The sequence below is a fragment of the Myotis yumanensis genome, unplaced genomic scaffold (genome assembly GCF_028538775.1).
Source record: "Myotis yumanensis isolate MYYU_CA2020_CCGP unplaced genomic scaffold, mMyoYum1.0.hap1 SCAF_3, whole genome shotgun sequence".
Lineage (NCBI taxonomy): Eukaryota > Metazoa > Chordata > Mammalia > Chiroptera > Vespertilionidae > Myotis > Myotis yumanensis.
The window spans coordinates 136,960,098-136,984,554 of NW_027223754.1; the positions used below are offsets into that span (position 1 = coordinate 136,960,098).

Below are 24,457 nucleotides of genomic sequence, written 5' to 3' on the forward strand. Positions count from 1 at the left end.
AAAATTTTAATTGAGGAAAGAGAACACCCCTTTGACAAAGCAATGGGTTGCAAATTAGCAGATGCTGAGTGTCAAATTAGTGAAATAGACAATAATAAGTACAGGCAGGAAAGAACACCATACATTCCTGCTATAAAGAAGTCTTCAGGGAAGTGGGACTTGACTAAAACTTTAAGAAAAGGTAGGACTCTGTTGCAAGCCTTTTGAATACAGAACATGTAGCATGATTGCAGGTGCTTGGTGGGGGAGGGTGTGAGAAGTGAATTTGATTTCTTAAATAATAATAGGCATATGATTCAGCTGGAATCATTACTCCAGATGTAAGATATGTGGCAGAAGAGGAAGATCAGGGCCACATTATGAAATGTTTTAAAAATTGTGATTGCTAATATATCTTTGGTCTCCTTCATTAGCCTGTAAAATTCTTGTTAGCAATTTTGTCCTAGTTTTATTTTATTATTTGGCAGAAGCAAATGAATAGTGTAAAATTACTAACTTTTGAAATGACCTATAAATGTGTATTGAACAAAAGATGGAAGGATAGAAAGAGAGAAGGGAGAGAGAGAGTGAGAGAGAAAGAGGAAGTGAAGGAAATGAAAAGGAAGGATGGACAAAAGTATGGCATAAGAAAGGTATTTGAAAACTTAAAAGAATAAAGATAATAATGAACAAAGAGATTAACCAGTGAATTTATGTACATACTAGAGGCCCAGTGCATGACATTCGTGCACTGGGCAGGGGTGGGGGGGGGGGGGGCGTTCCTCAGCCCGGCCTGTGCCCTTTCACATTCCAGGAGGAGAGGGTGGACGAGGGGAAGTCAATGGGGGAAAAAGGAGATCTATGTAATACTATATGTAATACTTAAAAAAAAAACTTTTCGGTCTCACAGTCTGTGTACACAATCTCCGAAAAGATAGATCTACTAGAGCAGTATAATATGATGCTTAGAATATAACATCAGATTCTCTTTGAAGTAGTTGAGAATGTCTACATGGGGAGAGATGACATTTCTTCAGGCAGATATATCCTTATATAGAGAAGGGTAGGACCTAGAAGAGAGCCTATGTAATAGCATAGAGAAAAAAAAGATGGTTAATTTGCTGTATCATCAGAAGTTTGCTGAGACTGGTATGTGTGTAAAAATAACTAGATTTTGACCAGATTGTAAATTTTGGACTTGATCCTGTTATGCAGTATTATGTTATTCAAAACTCTGTGTGTTCCTGGCAAGATATCCAGAACCTACTCCCTCACCACCACCCTACCCAAGCCTTGTAGCATCAGCAATCTGCCTAAGCAACCAGCAGTACTAATCACTCTATACTTCACATCCTTGTTCATGTCAATTGCCAGAAGAAGCAGATTCATGTCATACTTCATTTCTGAATATCATCTCATACAGCCAAGCATATTTCCTAATCTAACCATATTTCCTATAACTCCTGAAACTTCTACTCAATTCTCTATAATTCATTATCAGCAAAATCCCCTGTGTACACAGCCTCTTCTCTCCATGTTTCTCTTCATCATTCTGATCTCTTAAATTTGAAGTTCATAGGACTGTCCTTGGATTTCTTCTCTATGTTTAGTCCCTGGTGAACTCATATGATTTCATGGGTTTAAATACTATCTATAAATTGAGTACTTCAAAATTTAGATCTCCTACTAGGTTCCCTACCCCAAGGGAGTTCATATATGCAATAATCTACTTTTTTAAAAAAGAGTCTACTTAATATCTTTATTTAGACACATAAACAACTTTAACTTAACAGGTCAATCCCTTACATCACCACTTAATCTCACCATCACTGTCAGCAATCTTCTCAGTAAATCTTTCTCTTAGTTACTCAGGTTAAAAGCCTTGGAGTATTCTTAACCACATTCAGTCTAATAGCAAATTCTGTTCTATTTTCAAAATATGACCAAGTTCCAGCCATACTCTCCATAACGCCTTGTTGTCCAAGCCATAATTCTCCTGCCTGTTTTTGGAAGAACACTAATAATTGCATTTCTTCCTTTCCTCCCAATCAATTCAAGTTCATTTTACAGCCATCAGAATGGTCATGCCACTTCTCTACTCAAAAATCCTCTAGTAATTTCCTATCTCACTCAGAGTAAAGCCAAAGGCTCTAATGGTTTACAAGGCCATTCAGGACTACTCTTCTCAAACCCTGTAATCCTACTTTCTAAATTTATCGCATGTCTGCCTTTGTTGTTAACCTCCCCAGTCCAGCCCCACTGGCCTCTTTGCTCACTACATATACACCCACCAAGGGGCATTTGTACCTGTTGGTCCTTTTCTCTGCCATATCTTTTCATATAAGATATTCCAGTTTTGCCGAAACCGGTTTGGCTCAGTGGATAGAGCGTCGGCCTGCGGACTGAAAGGTCCCAGGTTCGATTCCGGTCAAGGGCATGTACCTGGGTTGCGGGCACATCCCCAGTGGGAGTGTGCAGGAGGCAACTGATCGATGTTTCTCTCTCTCATCGATGTTTCTAACTCTCTATCTCTCCCCCTTCCTCTCTGTAAAAAATCAATAAAATATATTTAAAAAAAAAAAAGATATTCCAGTTTTTATAACTGCCTCCCTTTCTTTAGTTCTTTACTCAAATATCACTTTATTGAAGAGCCCTTCCATTTTTCTCCTGTTTTCTCCTTCCTACCAACATACTTAAGACTATATTTGTTTATTGTGTTTTCTGCCAAATTATAAATTACATGAGAGCAGGAAATTTGTTAGTTTATTACTGTATCTTAGGTGCCTAGACACAAGAGGTTCTTAATGCATAATAGGGGAAATAACAAACAGATTAATTAATAAATATAAAAAGCAAAGATTTAATTTTTTTAAAGTATTGATCTAATCATACATCATTTTTTAAATGATAAATCCAACAGAAGAATATGTGGGGAAAAGATTGAAGGGAGCATCACCTCTGTGGAAGCTGGTAAAATATTCATAAAAGAGATAAAAAAGATGTAGGGTAGAACGGTGGTAGTAAGAATGAAAATAATAGATATGAGAAACTTTATAAAGTTCACATTGACAAGAAAATAGTGAAATGAGAAAAGAAGTATGAGTCAAGTAAAATGGCAAACACAGGACACCTAGAGAGGGAAAAAACAGCAATAGAAAATCCAGAAGGACACATTTAAACATCCTATCTAATAAAAGAGAAACATGGTAATTAGCTGTACCTCCGCTACCGTTCCCATTGGCTAATTAGGGCGATATGTAAATTAACTGCCAGCCAAGATGGCGGCCGGCAGCCAGGCAGCTTGAAGCGAATATGAGGCTTGCTTGCTTCAGTGACAGAGGACTCCAACGTTCCCCACATGCCGTTGCCGGCCTCTGAGCTTGCAGTTTGAAACACTGTTACAAATATAGAAGCTAAACAAAACCCCAGAAACCTGCTTTCAGCCAGCCGGGATCTCAGAGCTGGAGTTGAAACAGTGTTTCGATTATAGAACCCAAACAAACCAGATACCTGCTTTCAGCAGCCGAGGCCCCAGAGCTGGAGCCAAGCCTCAGAGCTAAAGCTGTCCCAGAATAAAAAAAGAAAAAGAAAAAAAGGAGCAGTTGGGAGCTTCAGTCACCCGCCAGCCTGAAAACAGCCCTCAGCCCCTCAGCCAGACTGGCCAGGCACACCAGTGGGGACTCCCACCCTGAGGGGGTGTGACCAGCTGCAAACAGCCATCATCCCCTCACCCAGACTGGCCAGACACCCAAGTGGGGATCCCCACTCTGAAGGGGGTGTGACCAGCTGCAAACAGCCATCAGCCCCTCACCCAGGCTGGCCAGGCACCCAAGCGGGACCCCCACCCTGATCCAGGACACCCTTCAGGACAAACCAGCCGGCCCCAACCTGTGCACCAGGCCTCTATCCTATATAGTAAAAGGGTAATATGCCTCCCAGCACCAGGATCAGAGGAGCTGCGAGGCCTCCCAGCACCGGGATCAGCATGACAGGGGGCAGCGCCCAAACACCCTGATCGCCCTGTGGCTCTGTGTGTGACAGGGGGGCGGGGCCACAACCTCCCTATCGGCCCTGCTCTGTTCGTGACAGTGGCGGCGCCCCAACCCCCTGATCGGTCCTGCTCTGTGGGTGATAGAGGGCGGCGCCCCAACCCCTGATTGGCCCTGCTCTGTGCGTTACAGGGGGTGGTGCCGCAACCTCCCCATCGACCCTGCCTTGAGTGTGACAGGGGGCGGTGCCCCAACCCCCCAATCGGCCCTACCCTGAGTGTGACTGAGGGTGGCATCACAACCTCCCGATCCGCCCTGCTCTGTGCATGACAGGGGGTGGCGCCCCAACTCCCCAATCAGTCCTGCTCTGAGCCCGACCAGGGGCTGCACCTAGGGATTGGGCGTGCCCTCTGCCACCCAGGAGCAGGCCTAAGCCAGCAGGTCGTTATCTCCTGAGGGGTCCCAGACTGTGAGAGGGCACAGGTCGGGCTGAGGGACCCCCCCCCCCCCCAAGTGCACAAATTTTTGTGCACTGGGCCTCTAGTCTATATAATAAAAGCCTAAGCGACCTTTATGGTGGAACAACCAGAACGACTGGTTGCTATGATCGCACTGGCCACCAGGGGACAGACGCTGAATGCAGGAGCTGCCCCCTGATGGTCAGTGTGCTCCCACAGAGGGAGCACTGCTCAGCCAGAAGCCAGGCTCATGCCTGGCGAGTGCAGCGGCAGTGGTGGGAGCCTCTCCCGCCTCCATGGCAGCACTAAGGAGCAGCAAGCTGAACGTTAAGGAGCAGTGAACAGACAGGCAGTAAGGAGCAAGAGGTCCTGGACTGCAAGTGGGCGCAGGCCAAGCTGAGGGACCCCCCCGCTCCAGTGCATGAATTTCACGCACAGGTCCTCTAGTTTATATTATAAAAATTATAATTATGAAAACAAAATTAAGTGCTTACATGAGCACTTAAATGCTATAAGACAACTCTTGATAAATTTTTAGACAAATTGATAATGCCAATCTGAGAAAATTATCAGTTGCACAAATAATTGTACTATTATCAAACTGATAATTTAACTCATATTAGATGATTATTTTTTTCCTCATTCTTTTAATTCAGCCCTCTTTCTCCTTCACCTATATATCTTTCTACCCTTATAGAATAATAGAAATCCTTCACTGACTGCATAAATAGGACCTTTTCTTATTTTTTAAACCAGCTATGGTTTCAACTCTGTATCTTTAAGTGATATAAACATAGCTGGTCAGAACCTAGTATTCCTGGTGTTTTCTTTTAATTAGAAACTAATGAATTCCAGTAACTATAGATAATGTTTTGTTGATTTCTGCCATTCACATTTTCATTACAAGGGGAAAAATCAGGCATGCTTTAGTTTCATGATGAATAATTTTTAATAAAATTATATCCATCAGTTTTTTCATTTTTAAAAACCCACTAAACTTGGTGGCTGGCTTGGTTTATCATAATTGAGTCTTGGTATTATTGGTATTTGTATATCATTTAAGTAACACTTCTTTGATTTTTAGGAAAGATTAGCAGAAGAAATTGAAAAGCTGAGATCTGAACTTGACCAATTGAAAATGAGAACTGGCTCTTTAATTGAACCCACAATATCAAGGTAACATTAAATTAAAAGCTTATCTGCAGTTGACTAAAAACCAATATGAATCTCCTTATGGTTAATATCTCCTCAAATAAAATAGACAAATACATGTATCTCCTATTGCCTAGACATTGCCTTATTTTGACTCCTCACCAATTTAGTTTCTACATTCCAAAATAATTGTATAATTTAGAAATCCTTTCTGCAGATATGCAATAAAAGTTGAAATCACTACCTTTCATATTCTGCATTTATTATATAGGTATAAGATGTAAAAGGAATATTAAATGAAGAAATGAACTGTATGGTAGATTACATCTCATTCCAGGAAGAAGTATCAGCTCTTTTCTCTACATGCAGAAATATTTTCAATGCTTAATGTTATTGAAGAAATATCATTGATTACGGTCATTCATATTCAAAGAGCATATAACTATTTTGGTAAAGTAATTGCAAATAAAGAGGAAAAGCAAAATTATATTTGCTAAAGAATTCAAGTTAATTTAGCTTTATTTATCTACTTTGACTCAATACATAATCTTTAAAAAAGAAGCAATGAGACAATTGTTTCTCTCGATAGACTTCAATAATTCACATATAAGTTTCTTTTTTGCTTAGAGACTTTTATTCAAATTCTATAAGAAACCCTAGAAGGGCTCACTCATTTAATCATTTATTTATTAAGCAATACAATGACATAAGCTATTTGAAACTTTTGACACTACAGATTTCTAGATGTTCATGTTTCATGGTCATACGTTTATATTAAGAATATTAGTTTCATGAGGGCTGAAGCTGATATTCTTAATATTTTCTCTCTAATTACTACAATCTCAGCACCTTAAAAAAACTGCCATTTAGTGTGCTTTCAATCAATATTGTTGAATGAATGAATATCTGGTAAAGGATTTTTCAGATGTTCAGATGACAAATCCAAATTTAAAAAAAAATAATTCTAAAGGAGATTATATTTGTCAGTATAGGTACTAATAAAACATTCAGTATTTTGAGTATTTCTCAAACACATTTCTGTAGACATAAATACATCTAAATACATCCAATTTTTTTAAATGGGTAGGTCTTTAATTTAGAAAATCATGCTTATTTTAAAGAAAGTATTCTGACTCTGAATCGAAATTAATTCAGTTCCATGTGTTCATATGGCAATGATGATTATGATGATGGAGAAGAAAAAAAAGAGCTGATAAATAGCAAAGGTGTAAATACAGAGAATGAGCATTATTAAATTAACAAATTAAATGTATTTTAATAGAATCCTATGGGCATTTCATTGTCTTTTTTACTTTCAATCTTAGGAATGCAGAGTTCTAGCGGTATTGTCTAAAAGTTCACTGCCACAGTGAATCATCATGGGCCACCTAACAATGTGACATTTATTCACAATTACAGAACAACACAGTACAACTTTCCTCTATGCTGCAGACTGTAGTAGAAATAACACTACAGCAAGCATTCTTAGTTTCAGATATACAATTACTAGCTGTTTGATTTTGAAAAACCCATTTCCTTACAAAGGTTCTCATTTTGTATATATTTTGCATGAGTTATATATAAAATACTGTTTTTCTGACAATCTCACAAGCTTACATTGCAGATAAAATGAGAAGTAATCAAAGGGGTTTTGTGAACAGTAAGTCACACCAAAATTATAAAGTATTATAAGAATTATTAAGCTAAGCTGATGGAATTTATAGTAAGTTACAGTATAATCAAATATTTATTAAGTAGCAATTATTTGTTGGACAGCCATGCTTTTGAGTGCACGTAATTAAGAAAGAAATAATGAAGAAAACAGATGGTGCATGATAACTTCATCAACTTGTCTTTGATCTTCCAGTTGAGGAGGTAGGAAGAGATGAGCTAAAGTTAGTGATTATCTATCTACACTAATAAAAGACAAACATGCAAATTGACCATACCTTCGCTACACCTTAAGCCACACCCACCAGCCAATCAGAGCGACTATATATATGCAAATTAACTCAACCAGATGGCGGCTGGCAGCAATGGAGCTGGAGCAAGCAGGAGGCTTGGTTGCTCCAGTGATGGAGGAAGCCAAGCTTCCCGCCTGCCGCGGCCAGCTCTGAGCTCTACTCAAGGCAACAAAGTTTCAATTAGAGAAGATAAATAAACTCCAGATACCTGCTTTCAGCTGGCCGTGGCCACAGAGCTGGAGCGAGCAGGAGGCTTGGGTTGCCCCTGATGATGGAGGAAGCCAAGCTTTCCGCCTGCCCAGGCAGGCTCTGAGCTCCACTCAAGGCTACAAATTTTCAATTATAGAAGGTAAATAAATCCCAGAATAAAAAAAAAAAGGAGAGGCTGGAAGCTTACGTCACTGGGGGGCTTGGCCAGCCTGAAAACGGCCCTCAGCCCCTCACTCAGACTGGCCAGTCACCCCAGTGGGGACCCCCACCCTGAAGGGGGTTTGGGAAGCCTGAAAACGGCCCTCAGCCCCTCACCCAGGCTGGCCAGGCACCCCAGCGGGACCCCCACCCTGATCCAGGACACCCTTCCGGGCAAACCAGCCAGCCCCCACCCGTGCACCAGGCCTCTATCCTATACATTAAAAGGGTTATATGCAAATTGACCCTAACAGCAGAACGACTGAGAATGACTGGTCACTATGACACACATTGACCACCAGGGGGCAGATGCTCAATGCAGGAGCTGTCCCCTGGTGGTCAGTGCGATCCCACGGGGGAGCTCTGCTCAGCCACAAGCCAGGCTGATGGCTGCCAGCACAGCGGTGGTGGCGGGAGCCTCTCCTGCCTCCTCAGCAGTGCTAAGGATGTCCGATTGCAGCTTAGGTCTGCTCACTGCTGGTAAGTGGACATCCCCCGAGGGCTGCCAGGCTGCCAGAGGGATGTCTGACTGCCAGCTTATGCCCAATCCCCCGTGGTGCGGGCCTAAGCCAGCAAGTGGACATCCTCCGAGGGGTCCCACACTGCAAGAGGGCATAGGCTGGGCTGAGGGACCCCCCCCCCCAAGTGCACAAATTTTTGTGCACCGGGCCTCTAGTATATATATAAAAGCCTAAGCGACCTTTGCAACCAAAAGACCGGAACGACTGGAACCACTGGTCAACCAGTCTCTATGATACACACTGACCACCAGGAGATAGACACTCAATTCAGGAGCTGCCCCCTGATGGTCAGTGTGCTCCCACAGCCAATCTCCTACAGCCTCCCCCCACCCCCCCGGCTGGCCAGCCTCCTGAGGCCCCTCCCCCCTGTCCAGCCAGCCCCCCAATAGGTCTCAATCGCCGGCCAGGCCAAGGGACTCCACCTGTACATGAATTCATTAACTGGGCCTCTAGTCTGTAACTAATATCCTCTACTAGTATCTCATCTGAGAAGAAAGTAATATAAGTAGCAGAGTGTCTGGAGACAACCTGATTTGGCTGAACTCTGAAGAAAGGGTAAGATGTGGATAATTAGGACAATAGAGGACACTCTAGAAGCAGATAGATGAATTACTGGTTTACTCTAAGAAAATTCATATTTGATTTATCTATGGACATTCTTTTGTGAGATAATGTGCAAGAGTCACAGGAGATTCCGGAGTGAAAAAAACACGAGGGTTCCTTGTCTACATGAATTGGTGACTGTAGATGCACTTTTAACTTAAACCTCTTAGTATGTATCAAAATAATGTACAGCACATGATTAAAATTTTAAATATATAGAAATATTACCTTTGTTAGAGAACTAGCTCGCAGAATGATTAAAAGGAAAGAGGTAAGCAGTAACCTTCTTAGATCAAGTGTAAGCAATGGGCTCTTCTATGATTGCTGTTGTCTCAGGCCTCAGGTTATTTCAAGGTCAATTAAACATTTTTTACTTACCAGACACTGTGGTATTACAGATACAGTGATGATGGTGGTGAAGAGGACACATTCCAGATTGGAAATAGAGGAATAATGGTTTGAGGACCATTTTAATGGAAGGAAAATGAAGAGTTAAAATAGCATATGACAATGGGACTTTTAAACTGAGACTTTAAGAATGCTAACCATGTAAATGTGTGACGAGACTGTTTTCAAAGGCTCAGAAACAAAAGAAAGTGTGAGTTGTTGAGGGAATTGAAAGTCAGTACAGCTAGATGGAGAAATACAGACAGTAGTTAGAAGTGAAGCTGGAAATTAATTGTAGAGGGCCTTTTAAGGACACTGAAGATCTTTAAGCTGGTTGTCAGTGGGACCAGATCTGTATTTTGTTTCATGTTTTTATAAATGACCTAGAGTTGAGAGGTAAAACAACAAAAAATACTCCTAGGATGATATCATAATTTTAGAAAATCCACTCTGATGCCCAAAGAGGCATTATCCTAAGTACCACAGGCAAAAGGCACATAGAATGTTCTGAGCTGGTTTGGAATATATTATAATCAATTTCATTCATTATCTTTCCAGACATTTATTAGGTATTTAATTAATCCTTGAGCATATAATGGTGATGAAAATATATTTGTCTGTCAAATAGATAAATACTAAAATTTTTACCATTTACAACCATGGCCTTCTTGGTTAGTTTTTATATATGATTAATCCACAATCTACACTAATAAGAGAGAAACATGGTAATTAGCATACGACCGCTACCCTTTTCATTGGCTAATCAGTGAGTATATGCAAATTAACTGTCAACCAAGATGGCGGCCGGCAGCCAGGCAGCTGGAAGCAAACATGACGCTTGCTTGCTTCAGTGAAGGAGGACTCCAATGTTCCCCGCCTGCGCTGCCGGCCTCTGAGCTACAACTCTAAGAAACTATGTACTATGTTGCAAATAAGAAGCTAAACAAAACACTAGAAACCAGCTGGACTGAAAGCCAGGCGGACCGAAACATTGTATCCATGTTTTCAGCAGCGAGGCCTCAGAGCTAAAGCTGGCCCAGAATAAAAAAAAAAAAAAAAAAAGAAAACAAGGAGTGGTTGGAAGCTTTAGTCACTTGCCAGCTGAAAAACAGCCCTCAGCCCCTCACCCAGACTGGCCAGGCACCCCAGTGGGGACCCCCACTCTGATCCAGGACACCCTTCAGGGCAAACCAGCCAGCTCCTACCCATGCACCAGGCCTCTATCCTATAAAGTAAAAGGGTAATATGCCTCCCGGCACCGGGATCAGCGGAGCAGCGAGGCTCCCGGCACCCGGATCAGTGTGACAGGGGGCAGCTCCCAAACCCCCTGATCAGCCCTGCTCTGTGCCTGATAAGGGGAGCTCCCCAATCCCCTGATTGCCCTGCTGCTCTGTGTTTGACAGGGTGTGGCGCCCCAACCCCCTGATCGGCCCTGCTCTGTGGGTGATAGAAGGTGACACCCCAACCCCCCTCCACGGGCCTTGCTCTGTGTGTGACAGGGTAGAGCCATAACCTCCCCATTGGCCCTGCCCTGAGTGTGACAGGGGGGAGCTCCTCAACCCCCTGATCGGCCCTGCTCTGTGCATGACAGGAGGGAGCTCCCCAACCCCCTGATTGACCCTGCTCTGTGTGTGACAGAGTACAGAGCCCCAAACCCCCTGATGGGCCCTGCTCTGTGAGTGACAGGGGGTGGCGCCGCAACCTCCCCATCGACCCTGCCTTGAGTGTGACAGGGGGCGGTGCCCCAACCCCCCAATCGGCCCTACCCTGAGTGTGACTGGGGGTGGCATCGCAACCTCCCGATCCGCCCTGCTCTGTGCATGACGGGGCGGCGCCCCAACTCCCCAATCGGCCCTGCTCTGAGCCTGACCAGGGGCTGCACTTAGGGATTGGGCCTGCCCTCTGCCACCTGGAAGCAGGCCTAAGCCAGCAAGTCGTTATCTCCCGAGGGGTCCCAGACTGGGAGAGAGCACAGGCTGGGCTTGGGGACCCCCCCCCCCCACCCCCCGAGTGCACAAATTTTTGTGCACCGGGCCTCTAGTAAAAATATAATTTGCTTAAGTCTCCATTCACAGCCGTAAAAAACAATCTCTGTCCTCTATTTTGGGGATGATTCCTTAATTCATTTGCTTTAACGTCCTATTTGGCAAAACAAGGGCTTGCATCAGCCTGGTCAGTATCTTCTAATGTTATAAACACTCAGACTTCACCTAACCTCTTTTATCTAATCTGGCCAAATATTTGGCAATGCTCCATTCACAAAGAGACCTAGGGGAAAAAACATAGATCAGCAAGAGTCCCAAGTTCCAGAGTAAACAGAGCTTTAAGTATATTTGCTACTGATAATAAATCATTTTGTAGGACAGCATGTTGCCACTGTTATCATTATTATTATAGTAATAAACTGAATTTGCTGTAAATCTCCATATAAATAATGTTCATGGAGAAACTTTTACTGCACTTTAATTAGAATGTACTTTATTATCATGCTTTTTGAAGAACAGTGTGCCAATATTTTCCAATTGGAATGTTCCAACTGTTTCATCTGTAAGTAGATTTCAAAATCAGATGTGATCATCAAAATATTTTTCTTTATTTTTAATGAATGTCTTATTAAAAGCTAAAAAAATTATTTGGGTGGTATATCCTATTTTATTACCAATAACTTTAACCTTGGGTCAATCTGATTTTAAGCATTTTTTGTTGATTTTCTAAGTTGAAAAATAGAATGTTAAAAAAAGAGAATTCTGGGACCCCAAAAGTTTATTTTTTTTTCTGTTATATTAATGAGAAATGCTTAAAACAAATATAGTAACAAATAGCATATATTGGGATATCTACTAAACAGCTCAAACTAAATATAGAATTGCCAGAATTTAAGCCTCAGGATCTTGGCTGGCGATCTTAACATGTTTTGTTGTCCCACCACATTTGAAAATAATAATTAATAAACAGAAAGGCTTTTTATATTCTAAAAAGAGAAAATTCAGTCGACCTTCAGGAAGGAACCTGAGGCCAGAATTTCTGACATAAGCCTCTGGAGCAGAGGTCCTCAAACTTTTTAAACAGGGGGCCAGTTCACTGTCCCTCAGACATTCCACACATGCGCACTGCGGGCCGGGACAAGTTGGCTGCTAAGCAGGACAGGCAGCGGTGGCAAAAACACCCTGCAGGCCGGATAAATGTTTTCGGCGGGCCGCATGTGGCCCGTGGGCCGTAGTTTGAGGACCCCTGCGTCTGGAGTGACCTCAGAGGGTCAGGACAATTCATCATTTTTCTTTCTTGAAGTTTATTTCCTTGAGGCTTTATTGCCAGTTAAGAAGTGGATAGTGATTTGCTGATAAGTTTAACTTTGGCGATTGACTATATTTCATATTTTTCATTTCTTCCAGGACTCATCTGGACCCCTCAGCTGAGTTGCGCTATTCCGTTGGATCCCTCGTGGACAGCCAGTCTGACTACAGAACCACTAAAGTAATAAGAAGACCACGGAGAGGCCGCATGGGCGTGAGAAGAGATGAGCCAAAGGTTAAACTTTTTATTTCAAGTGTCTGATGGTTTTGAGTAAATATGCTATTCCATTTTGGACAGAATTTTAATAAGGAGATTTAAAATGCTAACATTTTTATTAGTGTGACATATGCCATGCTTTAAAAACAATAACAAACCTGAAACCCCTACTGTATGCCAGAAGTTCAACTAAACATTTCCCTGTATTTATCCACATAATTTTATGAATTGGGTACTATTTTTATGCTAACTTAAGATATAAAAATATTGAAGTTCAGAAATTTTTTGTTCAATTACAGAGCCAGCAAAGTAATAGAATCAAAACATGAGCTTATGTTTGCATCGTTTTTAATTCCATGCTTCTCTCCATTATGCTATTTTGCCAAACAAATGTATTTTTTGTTTGCTTGGGCACCTAAGCAATGGCATTCATACTGTTGATTAAAATTAATTAAATATTTTAATTGTAATTACTACTTTAAAAACACTTTGAGGAAAATGTACACAGAGTATTGAAGGTGTTTGGAGAGAATTGTCCATGATCAACTGCAGTGCCAGCCTTGCATTCACTCAATAACTTCAACTTTGTAAGCTATGCCTGTTCAGTAAGTATGTAGTTCCATTTGGTAGAGAACATAATTCCTTTGTGCCCTAAGTATATTTGTTCTCCCCAACCACTTGTATGTGTCCAAAACACTACATAACCTACTTGTCTTTATTTGTACAAACCCTTTCTTTTCTTCCCTTTTTTAACACTTGGTTTTTTAATTGGTACCTATGTGTCATGTACAAATTCATCCCTCATAAAAGGCAATCAGTATCTGTTGAATGGATAGATAAATAAACAAATGAAGAATAAATTAAGTTCATCTTAGTTCTTCTCTCATTTTAATGAAAAAATAAATTAATACTACTCAGTATCAAAACAGTTTGTGAAATAAAAGCTAATTCAGGTTTTCAAATCTTAAATAAATGCTCAAGGCAATATCAGTATATCATCACAAAGATTGAAAAAAAATTAAAACAGCAGAAAACTCTAGAACCTCAGTTTTACTCCCAATCCTCTCATACTTTGAGATTACAGCTTCAAAAACACTGGTCTCTTGGTTACTCAGGACTCTCATTCACATGAGGTTTTATTATATCAGTTAAGACATTGGTATGCCTTGGGCTTAAAAAAATCAATCAGGCATTTGAGTAGAGCAGAGCAGTGGAAATGAAATGAAATTACTTTGCAATATTTTTAATAGTATTTATTTCAATTTATGTAAATGATGTTGGGGAGAGAATTCATGTATAATTTTATGTGTAATAATATTAGTATTCTGAGTCTGTAATACAAAAATGTAGATAAGATGAATTAGTACAAGAAATGAGAATGCTTGAGTACAAGTCAGTAGAAAGGGTTAATTCGTAAAAAAGGAGAAATGTTACAAACACAAATGCTTTAAAGTAATTCTTACCTCAGTTTGGGGTTGAGCTAGATATCATGGGGAAGTTTAACATAAAATGCCAACGAGTTATTTTATTGAACCAATACATTGGAATGTTAATAATCAACTCAGCTTGCCAAGTAATATATAAAAGCATGTGTGCTTTTGTATTGTTTTTCAGAATATTGCTTTGAAAGTGAATAATGTTATCAATACTATAATTGTTCACCATTCAGGTGAAATCTCTTGGAGATCATGAGTGGAATAGAACTCAGCAAATCGGAGTGCTCAGCAGCCACCCTTTTGAAAGTGACACAGAAATATCTGATATTGACGATGATGACAGAGAAACAATTTTTAGCTCAATGGATCTTCTCTCTCCAAGTGGTCATTCTGATGCCCAGACTCTAGCTATGATGCTTCAGGAACAATTGGATGCTATCAACAAAGAAATCAGGTGAGTTCAGTTATTCTGGTGGTGATAACTAGAAGACCTGGACATTAAAAATATGATCATCATATCAAAAGCATTGGCATCAACTGGGAGGGTATTGGAACTGCAGAATGTCATACCTCACTCCACATCTACTGATTCAGAATGGCATTTTCACACCATCCCTTGGATGTCTGTATATATCCTATATAAAATTAGGGCAGCTTTTGTAAGGAACATACATGAAACATACAGACATAATATGAGGGGGATATGAAAGAATGAGGTAAAGATGAAATCTTCTCCAATGATTTTAAAGCACTTTTTCAATTTAAATTTACTATTTCAATGGTATTGGTAGTGATAAGATACGTTATCAAGGTACAGCTAACACTGCTGTAAAGCTACTAAATAGCATGCAAATTCATGTGCAGCCAGCTCCTTAAAAGTATTTAGACATTGGTGTGAAATTAACCATGACTGAATTATTTCAAAATAGATATTTAAAAAGGTATCTAGGTAATGGATGATTTTAAAAGAGTAGAATAGAAATTGTACAACTTAACATTCAAATATTGAAAATATCACTATGATCATGTAAATTTTAAGTTATGTATTTTCTTGAATTCTGATGATATCCATTGTCTGTTTCTATTATTCCTTTGATTAATCCCAGTGAAGAACCTTATTGTGTCAGGTGGATTTGTTTTCCTTCAAACTAGGAAACTATTCTTTATTTGTTTTTTTCAACGGATGAGCAAGTTTTACTATTTTGAACAATGCCTTTATTTGTTCTTTCTGACTCTAGCTTTAATCTGTTGACCTCCTACTTTGATTCAAATTTACCTCGTTCACCACTATCATCACCATATTGTACATTATAGTAGTTTCTCATCTGGATGACAATAATAGTTTTACCTGGTTTCTTTGTAGTATTTGGATTTCCAAGCTAGTTCAAACTGACATTGCAGCCAGAGCAGACTTTTTAAAACCCAAATGTGCTTATGTACTTTCCTTGTTAATTAAGCCCTTCAGTTTCTCTTAAGATAAAGATCAGAATTATTTGGTGATCTGCAATGGTCCATCTACTTCAGCATTCTCTTGCCTTCCCCTGTCCTAGTCCATGTTCCATTATACCAGTACATGACTCCCTGTTCTTTGAATGTTCCATCTATTCCCTTCGTTGTGGCTCTTCTTTTCTTCTGTTATATTCTCCTCAATCCACACTGTTCTACCCTAACTCTTCACCCACTTTATACTACTCACCATGAACATCTCGCCATCACTTCTGTCCTTCAGTTCACTTTTCGGTCCTTTAGGTTTTTTTTTTCCACTAGATCATACGTTATATAAGAGCTAGGAGGTATATCTGGTTTTGCTCCTGTTTTATTTCCAAAACTTAGCACTTTGTTTGATAAATAGAAAGCGCTTCATAAATATTTGTTTATTATAAATAGAAAAATATATAAAACATGAATTCAAAATAAATAACACTTCCTGATGCTGTGCAGCTAATGGTTGAATTCACTATTAAATAGATTAAAAATAAAGTATGCACCCTTGTGATATTTGTTTTCACACACAAACAAAACAAAACAAAAAAACATACACATGCTCCCAATAACATGTGATGTCCCTCCAGAGACTCAGCTTTCTTGCATTAGGGTAGAAATTCCCAGTAACAATCTGGCCTAGACTAATTAAGTTGATACCCAAATAGTAAATTCAAACTATTGTCTTTTAATTTGTTCATCACTGCCCCCCCTTAATGTAGAGTAAAATAGTTGCTGATTGTAAGACATTAAGAAATACATAAAATTTGAGTACATAGCGACATTTAAAAGAAATAGGCACCTTAATATAAACTGTGGTATTATGCTAACAATAATTGGAATTTATCTCTGGTTAGAATTTTTCTTATTTCACAAAATATTTTTATTTTAAATCCTCTTCTCTGGCTTCTTACTGTTCACTGATTCTCTTTTTTTAAAATTTATTTTTAAAATATGTTTTTTTTTTATTGATTTCAGAGAGGAAGGGAGAAGAAGAGATAGAAACATCAATGATGAGAGAGAATCATTGATGGGCTGCCTCCTACATGCCCCCTACTGAGGATCAAGCCTGCGAACTGGGCATGTGCCCTTACTAGAAATCAAACTCCTGGCTCATAGGTCAATGCTCAACCACTGAGGCTCATTCACTGGACTCACTGATTCTCTTAACGAGAGAGATCAAATTACTTTAAACTCATTTATCACTGGAATAGTCATTAATCTGTTCATCTATAGTTAGCTACTATTGGTCCAATTTACTTTTGTCATTTTATTTATTCATTCAGCTTGTCTATGATTCCTATGAGAATCCCTTCCCAACACACTAGGACATTTTAAAGGGAATCTATTTTGTTATTTCATTTGCTTTCCACATTTACATCAAGATTAGAAAGATCAATGAATTGACATTTATTTTTTTCCAAATAAATTGAACAACAAGGCAACATTCGATTTTTGTTTGACTAAACTTTGATTTGCCTCTTACTCAACTTATTTCTCTAGGTTTGACTCTCCTTTACAATTAATAGGATACTAGAGTTAATAACAACAAGGTCTTTGTATAACAGAACCACATCACCAGATTTTTCTGAAGTCATTATGCACCAATCATTTTAAATGTACAAAAAAAATTAATTTTTTAAGAGGGGTGAGTTTTTCCATTGTCTTGTGTTTAACGCATTAATGATGCTATACTCTGATACTTGATAAAGCCTTTATTTTAGATTCTGATCTTTGACTCAAGTTAAAGTGCACCCATGAAAATAAACTTCAAAGTAACAGAAGTTAATTCTTTATGTAAGTAAAAATTATAACTAAGATAAAATTTTCTTTTTAATATTTTTATTGACTGTATTTGTTTAGAGCAGTTTAGGATTCATAGCAAATTTAACTGAGGTGGAAGCACAGAGATTTTCCCATATTTCCTCTGACTCCATACCTGCATATTCTTCCCCATAATAAACATCCTCCCTCACAGTAGTATGTTTATTACAACTAATGAACCTAAATTGACACATCATATTCACCCAAAGTCCGTAGTTTATGTTATAGTTTATTCTTGCTGTTGTGCATTCTATGTGTTTGGAAGAATGTAGAATGACATCTACCTATCAATATGGTATCAAAGAATATTTTCGCTGCCTTAAAATCTGCTGTGTTCTGCCTATTCATCCTTCTCCCCATCCCAAAACCTGGCAACCGCTGCTCTTTTTACTGCCTCCATAGTTTTGCCTTTTCCAGAGTGCCATATAGTTGTAATCATATAATATGTAGCCTTTTCAGATTGGCTTCTTTCATTTAGTCATATGCCTTTCATGTTCTCCTATGTCTTTTCATGCCTTGACAGCTCATTTCTTTTTAGTGCTGACTAATATTCCAGTTTATTTATCCATTTACCTATTGAAGGACATCTTGGTTGCTTCAAAGTTTTGGCAACCCTGTATAATAAAGAGGTAACATGCAAATTAACCCTTGTGCCCTCACAAGATGGCTGCCTACAACCAGGCCAGCAGGGGGGTTAGTGAGGGACGACCAAATGACTGAACAGCAGGGGGCGATCAGGCCAGCGAGGGGGCCGTGAGGGGAAACCAGGCTGGCGGGGGGGGGGGGGGGGGGACAGTAAGAGGCATCCAGGCCAGCAGGGGGGCAGTTAGGGGTGACCAGGTCAGTGGGGGGGGTACAGTTGGGGGTGATCAGGCCAGCAAGGGGGGCAGTTGGGGGCGATTAGGCTGGCAGGGGTCAGTGAGGGGCAAGTAGGCTGTGGTGGGGGCAGTTGGGGACAACCAGGCTGGCGGGGGGTGCAGTAAGGGGTGACTAGGCTGGTGGAGGGGGCAGTTAGGAGCGACCAGGCTAGCAGGGAGGGGGCAGTTGGGGGCGACCGGGCCGGCAGGGGGGGCAGTTATGGGTGATCAGGCTGGCACACAGAGGCAGTGAGGGGTAATCAGGCCAGCAGGAAGGGGAGGGCAGTTAGGGGCAACTGGGCAGGCAGGCAGGCAGGTGAGCGATTAGGAGTCAGCAGTCCAGGATTGTGAGAGGGATGTCCAGCTGCCGGTTTAGGCCCAATACCAGGTTTAGGCCCAAACATTCCCTGAGGGGTCCAGGATTGGAGAGGGTGCAGGCTAGGCTGAGGGGAATCCCCCCTCCCCCCCCCCTCCCCCCCCCCGCCGCACGAATTTTGTGCACCGGGCCTCTAGTTTTAAATAAAGATGCTCTAAACATCCATGTACAGGTTTTTGTATGGACATAATTTTTCAACTTCTTTGAGTAAATACTAAGGAGCATGATTACTGGATCATATGGTAAGGGTATGTGCAGTTTTATAAGGAACTGTCAAACTATCTTCTGAAAACTCAGGAGGTTTCTGTCCCCATATTTTTCAAACAAACTATACTGGCACATGGTTTCATTATGACAATATGTAAAATATGTATAGGTTCAACTTAAATAGGAACTTTATTCAACCCAGCAGAAGCTCTTTATTCTTTGTCTTTGTATAGCTAATACACACTGAGTGGCCAGATTATTATGACCACCTGACGTTTGTAGGCAAATTAGCTATAATTTCTCAATGAAGTTGCTAGAGGACCAGACCATTATAAATAGGGAAGCAGGTTATTTACCACAACAGTAGAAGTGATTTTTTTATTATATACTATATATATATTTCACCTTCAAAAGCTGTTAAATTGCAGTGTTTACCCATATCTTCAGAAAAAAATCACTCCTACTGTCATGGTAAACAACCTACTTCCCTATTTATAATGGTCTGGCCCTCTAGCAACTTCAGTGTGAAATTATAGCAAATTTGCCTACAAATGTCAGGTGGTCATAATAATCTGGCCACTCAGTCTATACACCTTCTTGAAGCTTGTTTCTATTTAAGCTTTGTCATCTCAAAGGGATCTATAGCAACAGTTTAATTTTATAATTATCTATCATCTGTCATCTCCACATTTTTTAAAAATATATTTTTATTGATTTCAGAGAGGAAGAGAGAGATAGAAACATCAATGATGAGATAAAATCATTGATTGACTGCCTCCTGCACGCCCCCTACTGGGGATCGAGCATGCAACCCAAGGATCCTTCAGTCCGCAGGCCAATGCTCTATCCACTGAGCCAAACCAGCTAGGGCCATCTCCACATTATTAAATTGCATGGTGTTTATTTAAAGGTGACTTGGCTAAGTACCTTAATGTTTAAAAAATGACTTGGTCATTTATTTGTCCAAATGAAAATTATGAATGACCATTTATTTAGGATTTTATCAATTATACTTTGTTATTGGGTTGGAGGTAAGATTTAATAACTTTGTTGGAATCTGAGTTTCTAAAACTCATTTATCAGTGCAGGAGTTCAAGTGTAAGTTTAGGATTAATGGCATACATTAATTATGCAGGCAAGGGGTTTTGTAGGTTATAATATCGAAGTGGAGAGGAATTATGTATCACTTAGAAAGTGATTTTCTAAATTTCAGCCTGGGAGTCTCTTGAATTTAATGAAAGTTATATTCCCTAGAGAAAAAAAGATGGAACTACTAGATTTGATATAAAATATTCACAGAATTTTTTATTGACTTATTAGCATTATCAGAGCATATAATGGATCAAAATTAAACTGTATCTTTCAGGCTAATTCAGGAAGAAAAAGAATCTACAGAGTTACGTGCTGAAGAAATAGAGAATAGAGTAGCAAGTGTGAGCCTAGAAGGCCTGAATTTAGCGCGAGTCCACCCAGGGACCTCCATCACTGCCTCCGTTACAGCTTCTTCACTGGCCAGCTCATCGCCCCCCAGTGGACATTCAACGCCAAAGCTCACACCGCGAAGTCCTGCCAGGGAAATGGATCGGATGGGAGTCATGACACTGGTATGCTGATGTGTCTAGAGACCCTTTGCTGCCACTAGGATTCATGATACATTAGTTGATACTGATTGGGTGTTTCCTCTAGTCTAAGGGCTTTCTGTGTATTTTATTATTTCTTCTTTTTACAACAACCTATGTGGTAGGTACAGTTATTAATCCCATTATGAGATGAGGATATGTAATCTACATAGGTGTAACTTTCCCTAGGTTATATAATAAGTAAATGGAAGAGGTTAATTAAAAGGCAAATAGGTAAAATAATAGTTGATACACCGTAAAATCCAGCACAAACGTAATAAATGGAGGATAAATTAATCATACTACAGAAAAATCTGAAATGTGTATTGTGTTTCTGGTAAGAAGGTTGTGAAGCATCTATAAAAGTTCACAATGGCTGTGTGTGTGTGTGTGTGTGTGTGTGTGTGTAATATATTGCCAAGATGTTTAATTCACTTTCTAATGACATTTTAAAATAAATATGTTGCAATCATTTGTGATGGGGCTAGTGAATTATATAGATAAAAACTACCTTATAAATAATTGATTTTTAAGTTTTTATTTTACCTTGATGAAATTTCTGTTATGTATATAAATGTAGGTATCTCTTTCTTTGATTATGCAATTGAGAACTTAAAGAGAAAATTATTTATATGGTGAGGCAATATTGCCCACAGCAAACTTTGTAGTGATGGGACTTCCGTGCAATAAAATCTATATAAGAGAAATGGTGAATTTTTTTAAAAAAAGGAAACATTTATCTCCTTAAGACATTAAGCCAGTGAGTCCTCTAGTCTCTGCTGACTTCCATACTTAATATTAAAAATAGAAGCACAGACATTAGCCACTCAGAAAAAAAGACCAACTAATCAGAACCAACTCCAACCAGATACAGAGCAAACTTTTAACAGATGTACTAAGATATACTAAGGCCATAACTGAGCTACATTATGATTTACTTATTTTAGAAATCTAGACATCCCTCTGATTTTATTAACTAAAATGATATTGTCTCTGGCTTAGTTTCTGCCTGTTTAGTAGATGCTACATATTGATGACCTACTTGTTAACTACAGCTAAGTAAGAATCTTGGTCCATAGAGAATAATTTATTCAGCATTCAAGGCAAGGAAACTGGTTGTTTCTATACTACTATTATTTACTTACATTTTTACAACATAGTGTTTTGAATTTTTAAGTATTTTCATGAACACTAGCATTATAACCCTTGATAGTGTTATTATTTTATAGTAATAAGATAAAATATTTTTAATATTTAGATGTGGCATTTGTGTGACAAGGGTACCAGTGCTCTTAGGAATTTTCTTGAGTAGTCATTTATAAATAAATCAGTGGTAAATGAACATTATCACACTATAATTTCAGTACTTAAAATTACTTAGAACATTTTCTGAGGGTTAACAAGTATTTAAAATGTTGAATATCTGACCTAGATAAACAAGAAATAAAATCCAGAAAATCTTTATTACCTAATGAAACATTGTCATCAAATAACAATAGTGTAACAGATTTTCTTTCACATGTAGAAAATAGTAAAGGAAAAATAATATTGTTGGGTATAATTTATATTTGAATATTCAAAGAAACATTAGAAATTTTAGGGACAGAAAATATAGATTGCAAAGACATTGTAATTGTTTGGGTTGTCTATGTTTATGTTTTGCAATCATGTTTATTGTTTTGTTGCTTTTATTTTTATTAGCGTATCCACTTTTACCTCACCACGAATACATAAGCATAAGTGACATGTTAGCAATATCTAATTAGAACACTGGATGGGGTAAACCTACCCATTTTCTAATAACAACTAAAATGTAAAGTATAATGGAATAGTTTAACAAAAATTATTTTATTTTCATAACAAAAATCAATAAAGATATTAAGTAACTAAGGTTCATATGGAATCATAAAGAATTAGCTTTATAAAATTTTCTGTAAAAGAGTGTTGACAAGAAAATAGCAGCTCCAGAAACATGTTATACTGAGGGCTGAGCTTGTGGCACTTGGGAATGGGGGATGCCTTAGAGTCCAGGAAGATTGAGATCCCCCAGGAACAGCCCACCTGCCCAAAGGAGGCCCAAGGCTCTGCACAGCGGGGGCAAAAGGCAGTGTTTGTAAACTCTATATATATATATATGCATTGAATATGTGTTTATGCACAATCTTTTCATGGCCATTTATATTTTCCGGGAAGGATTTAGTTCCATGTTATTTCTGGTTAGCTCGCTCTATCTGTGCTTTATGCTTCCTAGAGCCCATGTCTCCTATCTGATGCCTGTGCACAGGTGATATGCTCCAACCATCCACCCAGGAAGTTCCCTCTCTAAAGTGACTCCCAAGAGGAGTGCTCTTAGAATGATTGTAACAAGTAAATGTAAACACACTTATCTAGGGGAAAATGGAATAAAAAAAAAAGTCAAATTATAGATACTATTTAAATTTGTAACATGGTTAAGTGATAATCATTAACTAGTTGTGTTTTATGTTGCTTTTATTGCTGCCAATCACAGCCAAGTGATCTAAGGAAACACCGGAGAAAGGTACTGTAAATACCTTTTATGTGACTACGAGTTAAATATTGTGTTTTTTTTCCTATGAGAGCTTTAAAATTATATTCCCTGTAGTTTAAATACTGTAGTAACATAAAAAAGAAATATCAAAAGTATTTAAGCATTATTGAATTCTTTAAATATGACCATAAGAGCAAATGTTTTAAAACAAAAAATTTTCTTTCGTGCTTTTTTGTGTCAATGATTAAATTATAGGGACTAAGTATCCTGATTTTCTACAGAAGATTTAGAGCACTGCTGGTACAAAAATTATCTAGTTTACTATCTCTACTAGAACAACAGTAAATGTAGGTCTCACTATTATTAATGTACAGTGAGGCCAACAGGTCAGGAGGCAACTGCAATGAGAAGATAACTTGTTAAATTTTCCAAGCGGATGGGCTCACCCGGGGATGTAGGGCCACAGGGAAGCCAGTATGGTCAGGAGACAGAGAGAGTGGGAAAAACCATGGGCAGGAGACTTTATTCTGGTTTCTGTGGGAAAAACAAGGCGAGGTAAGGCAAGTAGGGTTAAGATTGGCTGTTTTGAATCATTTGGGTGGGCTCTAGGGAGGGGGGTTGTCTCTAGTTGCCTAATGCCTGACCTGGATGATTACGGCCGAGGAATATTGCTTCCTGGAGTGTAAGAGCAGAAAGATAAGGTGGTATGGGATCCAGATCTGGATTGATTGATTTTCATGTGGAAGGCCCACTCCGGGGAAGTGGTTTGCTTTCTCTAGGATTTAGCTGGCCCTGGGAGAGGCAGTCTCTCCTGGCTCAGGATGGCCCCAGGCGCCAGAGCATCAAGAATATAGAAAATATGCAAATATAGTTAATATACTGCTTTCCTGTTCAGAATGAAATCAAGAGCATAAATATTGAAGTAGGGAATAAAGTTATATTTTGACAACATGTGTTCTCACTTCAAAAATCCCCCACTGAAAGATGTCCATGTTATGATAACCTGACTATGCATTTTTAGTAAATGTGCTCTAATTTCAATAAATTATTTATATTCTGGTATATTAAAATAGATTCCAAAATAGCTTTTTCATAGCCCCTGTGTTGTCGACGGGGTGCCCTCTGTGTCCCCACCTGTTGTTGCCAGTGGAAATGGGATTCTCTCAATGTCAAAAG

The 24,457-nt window shown here is 39.3% G+C and overlaps 1 protein-coding gene across 14 annotated transcripts in view; it reads left to right on the top strand.

Moving 5' to 3' along the window:
* The window catches only part of PPFIA2 (PTPRF interacting protein alpha 2), a 472,789-nt gene that overhangs the window by 372,665 nt on the left and 75,667 nt on the right, over positions 1-24,457 (top strand). For all 14 annotated transcript variants that reach the window (XM_070409641.1, XM_070409642.1, XM_070409646.1 and 11 more), the window contains 5 exons: positions 5,511-5,602; positions 12,854-12,989; positions 14,641-14,861; positions 20,520-20,757; positions 23,282-23,311. In XM_070409641.1, coding sequence (XP_070265742.1) covers positions 5,511-5,602; positions 12,854-12,989; positions 14,641-14,861; positions 20,520-20,757; positions 23,282-23,311 — 717 coding nt within the window. The remainder of the gene's footprint in view (positions 1-5,510; positions 5,603-12,853; positions 12,990-14,640; positions 14,862-20,519; positions 20,758-23,281; positions 23,312-24,457) is intronic.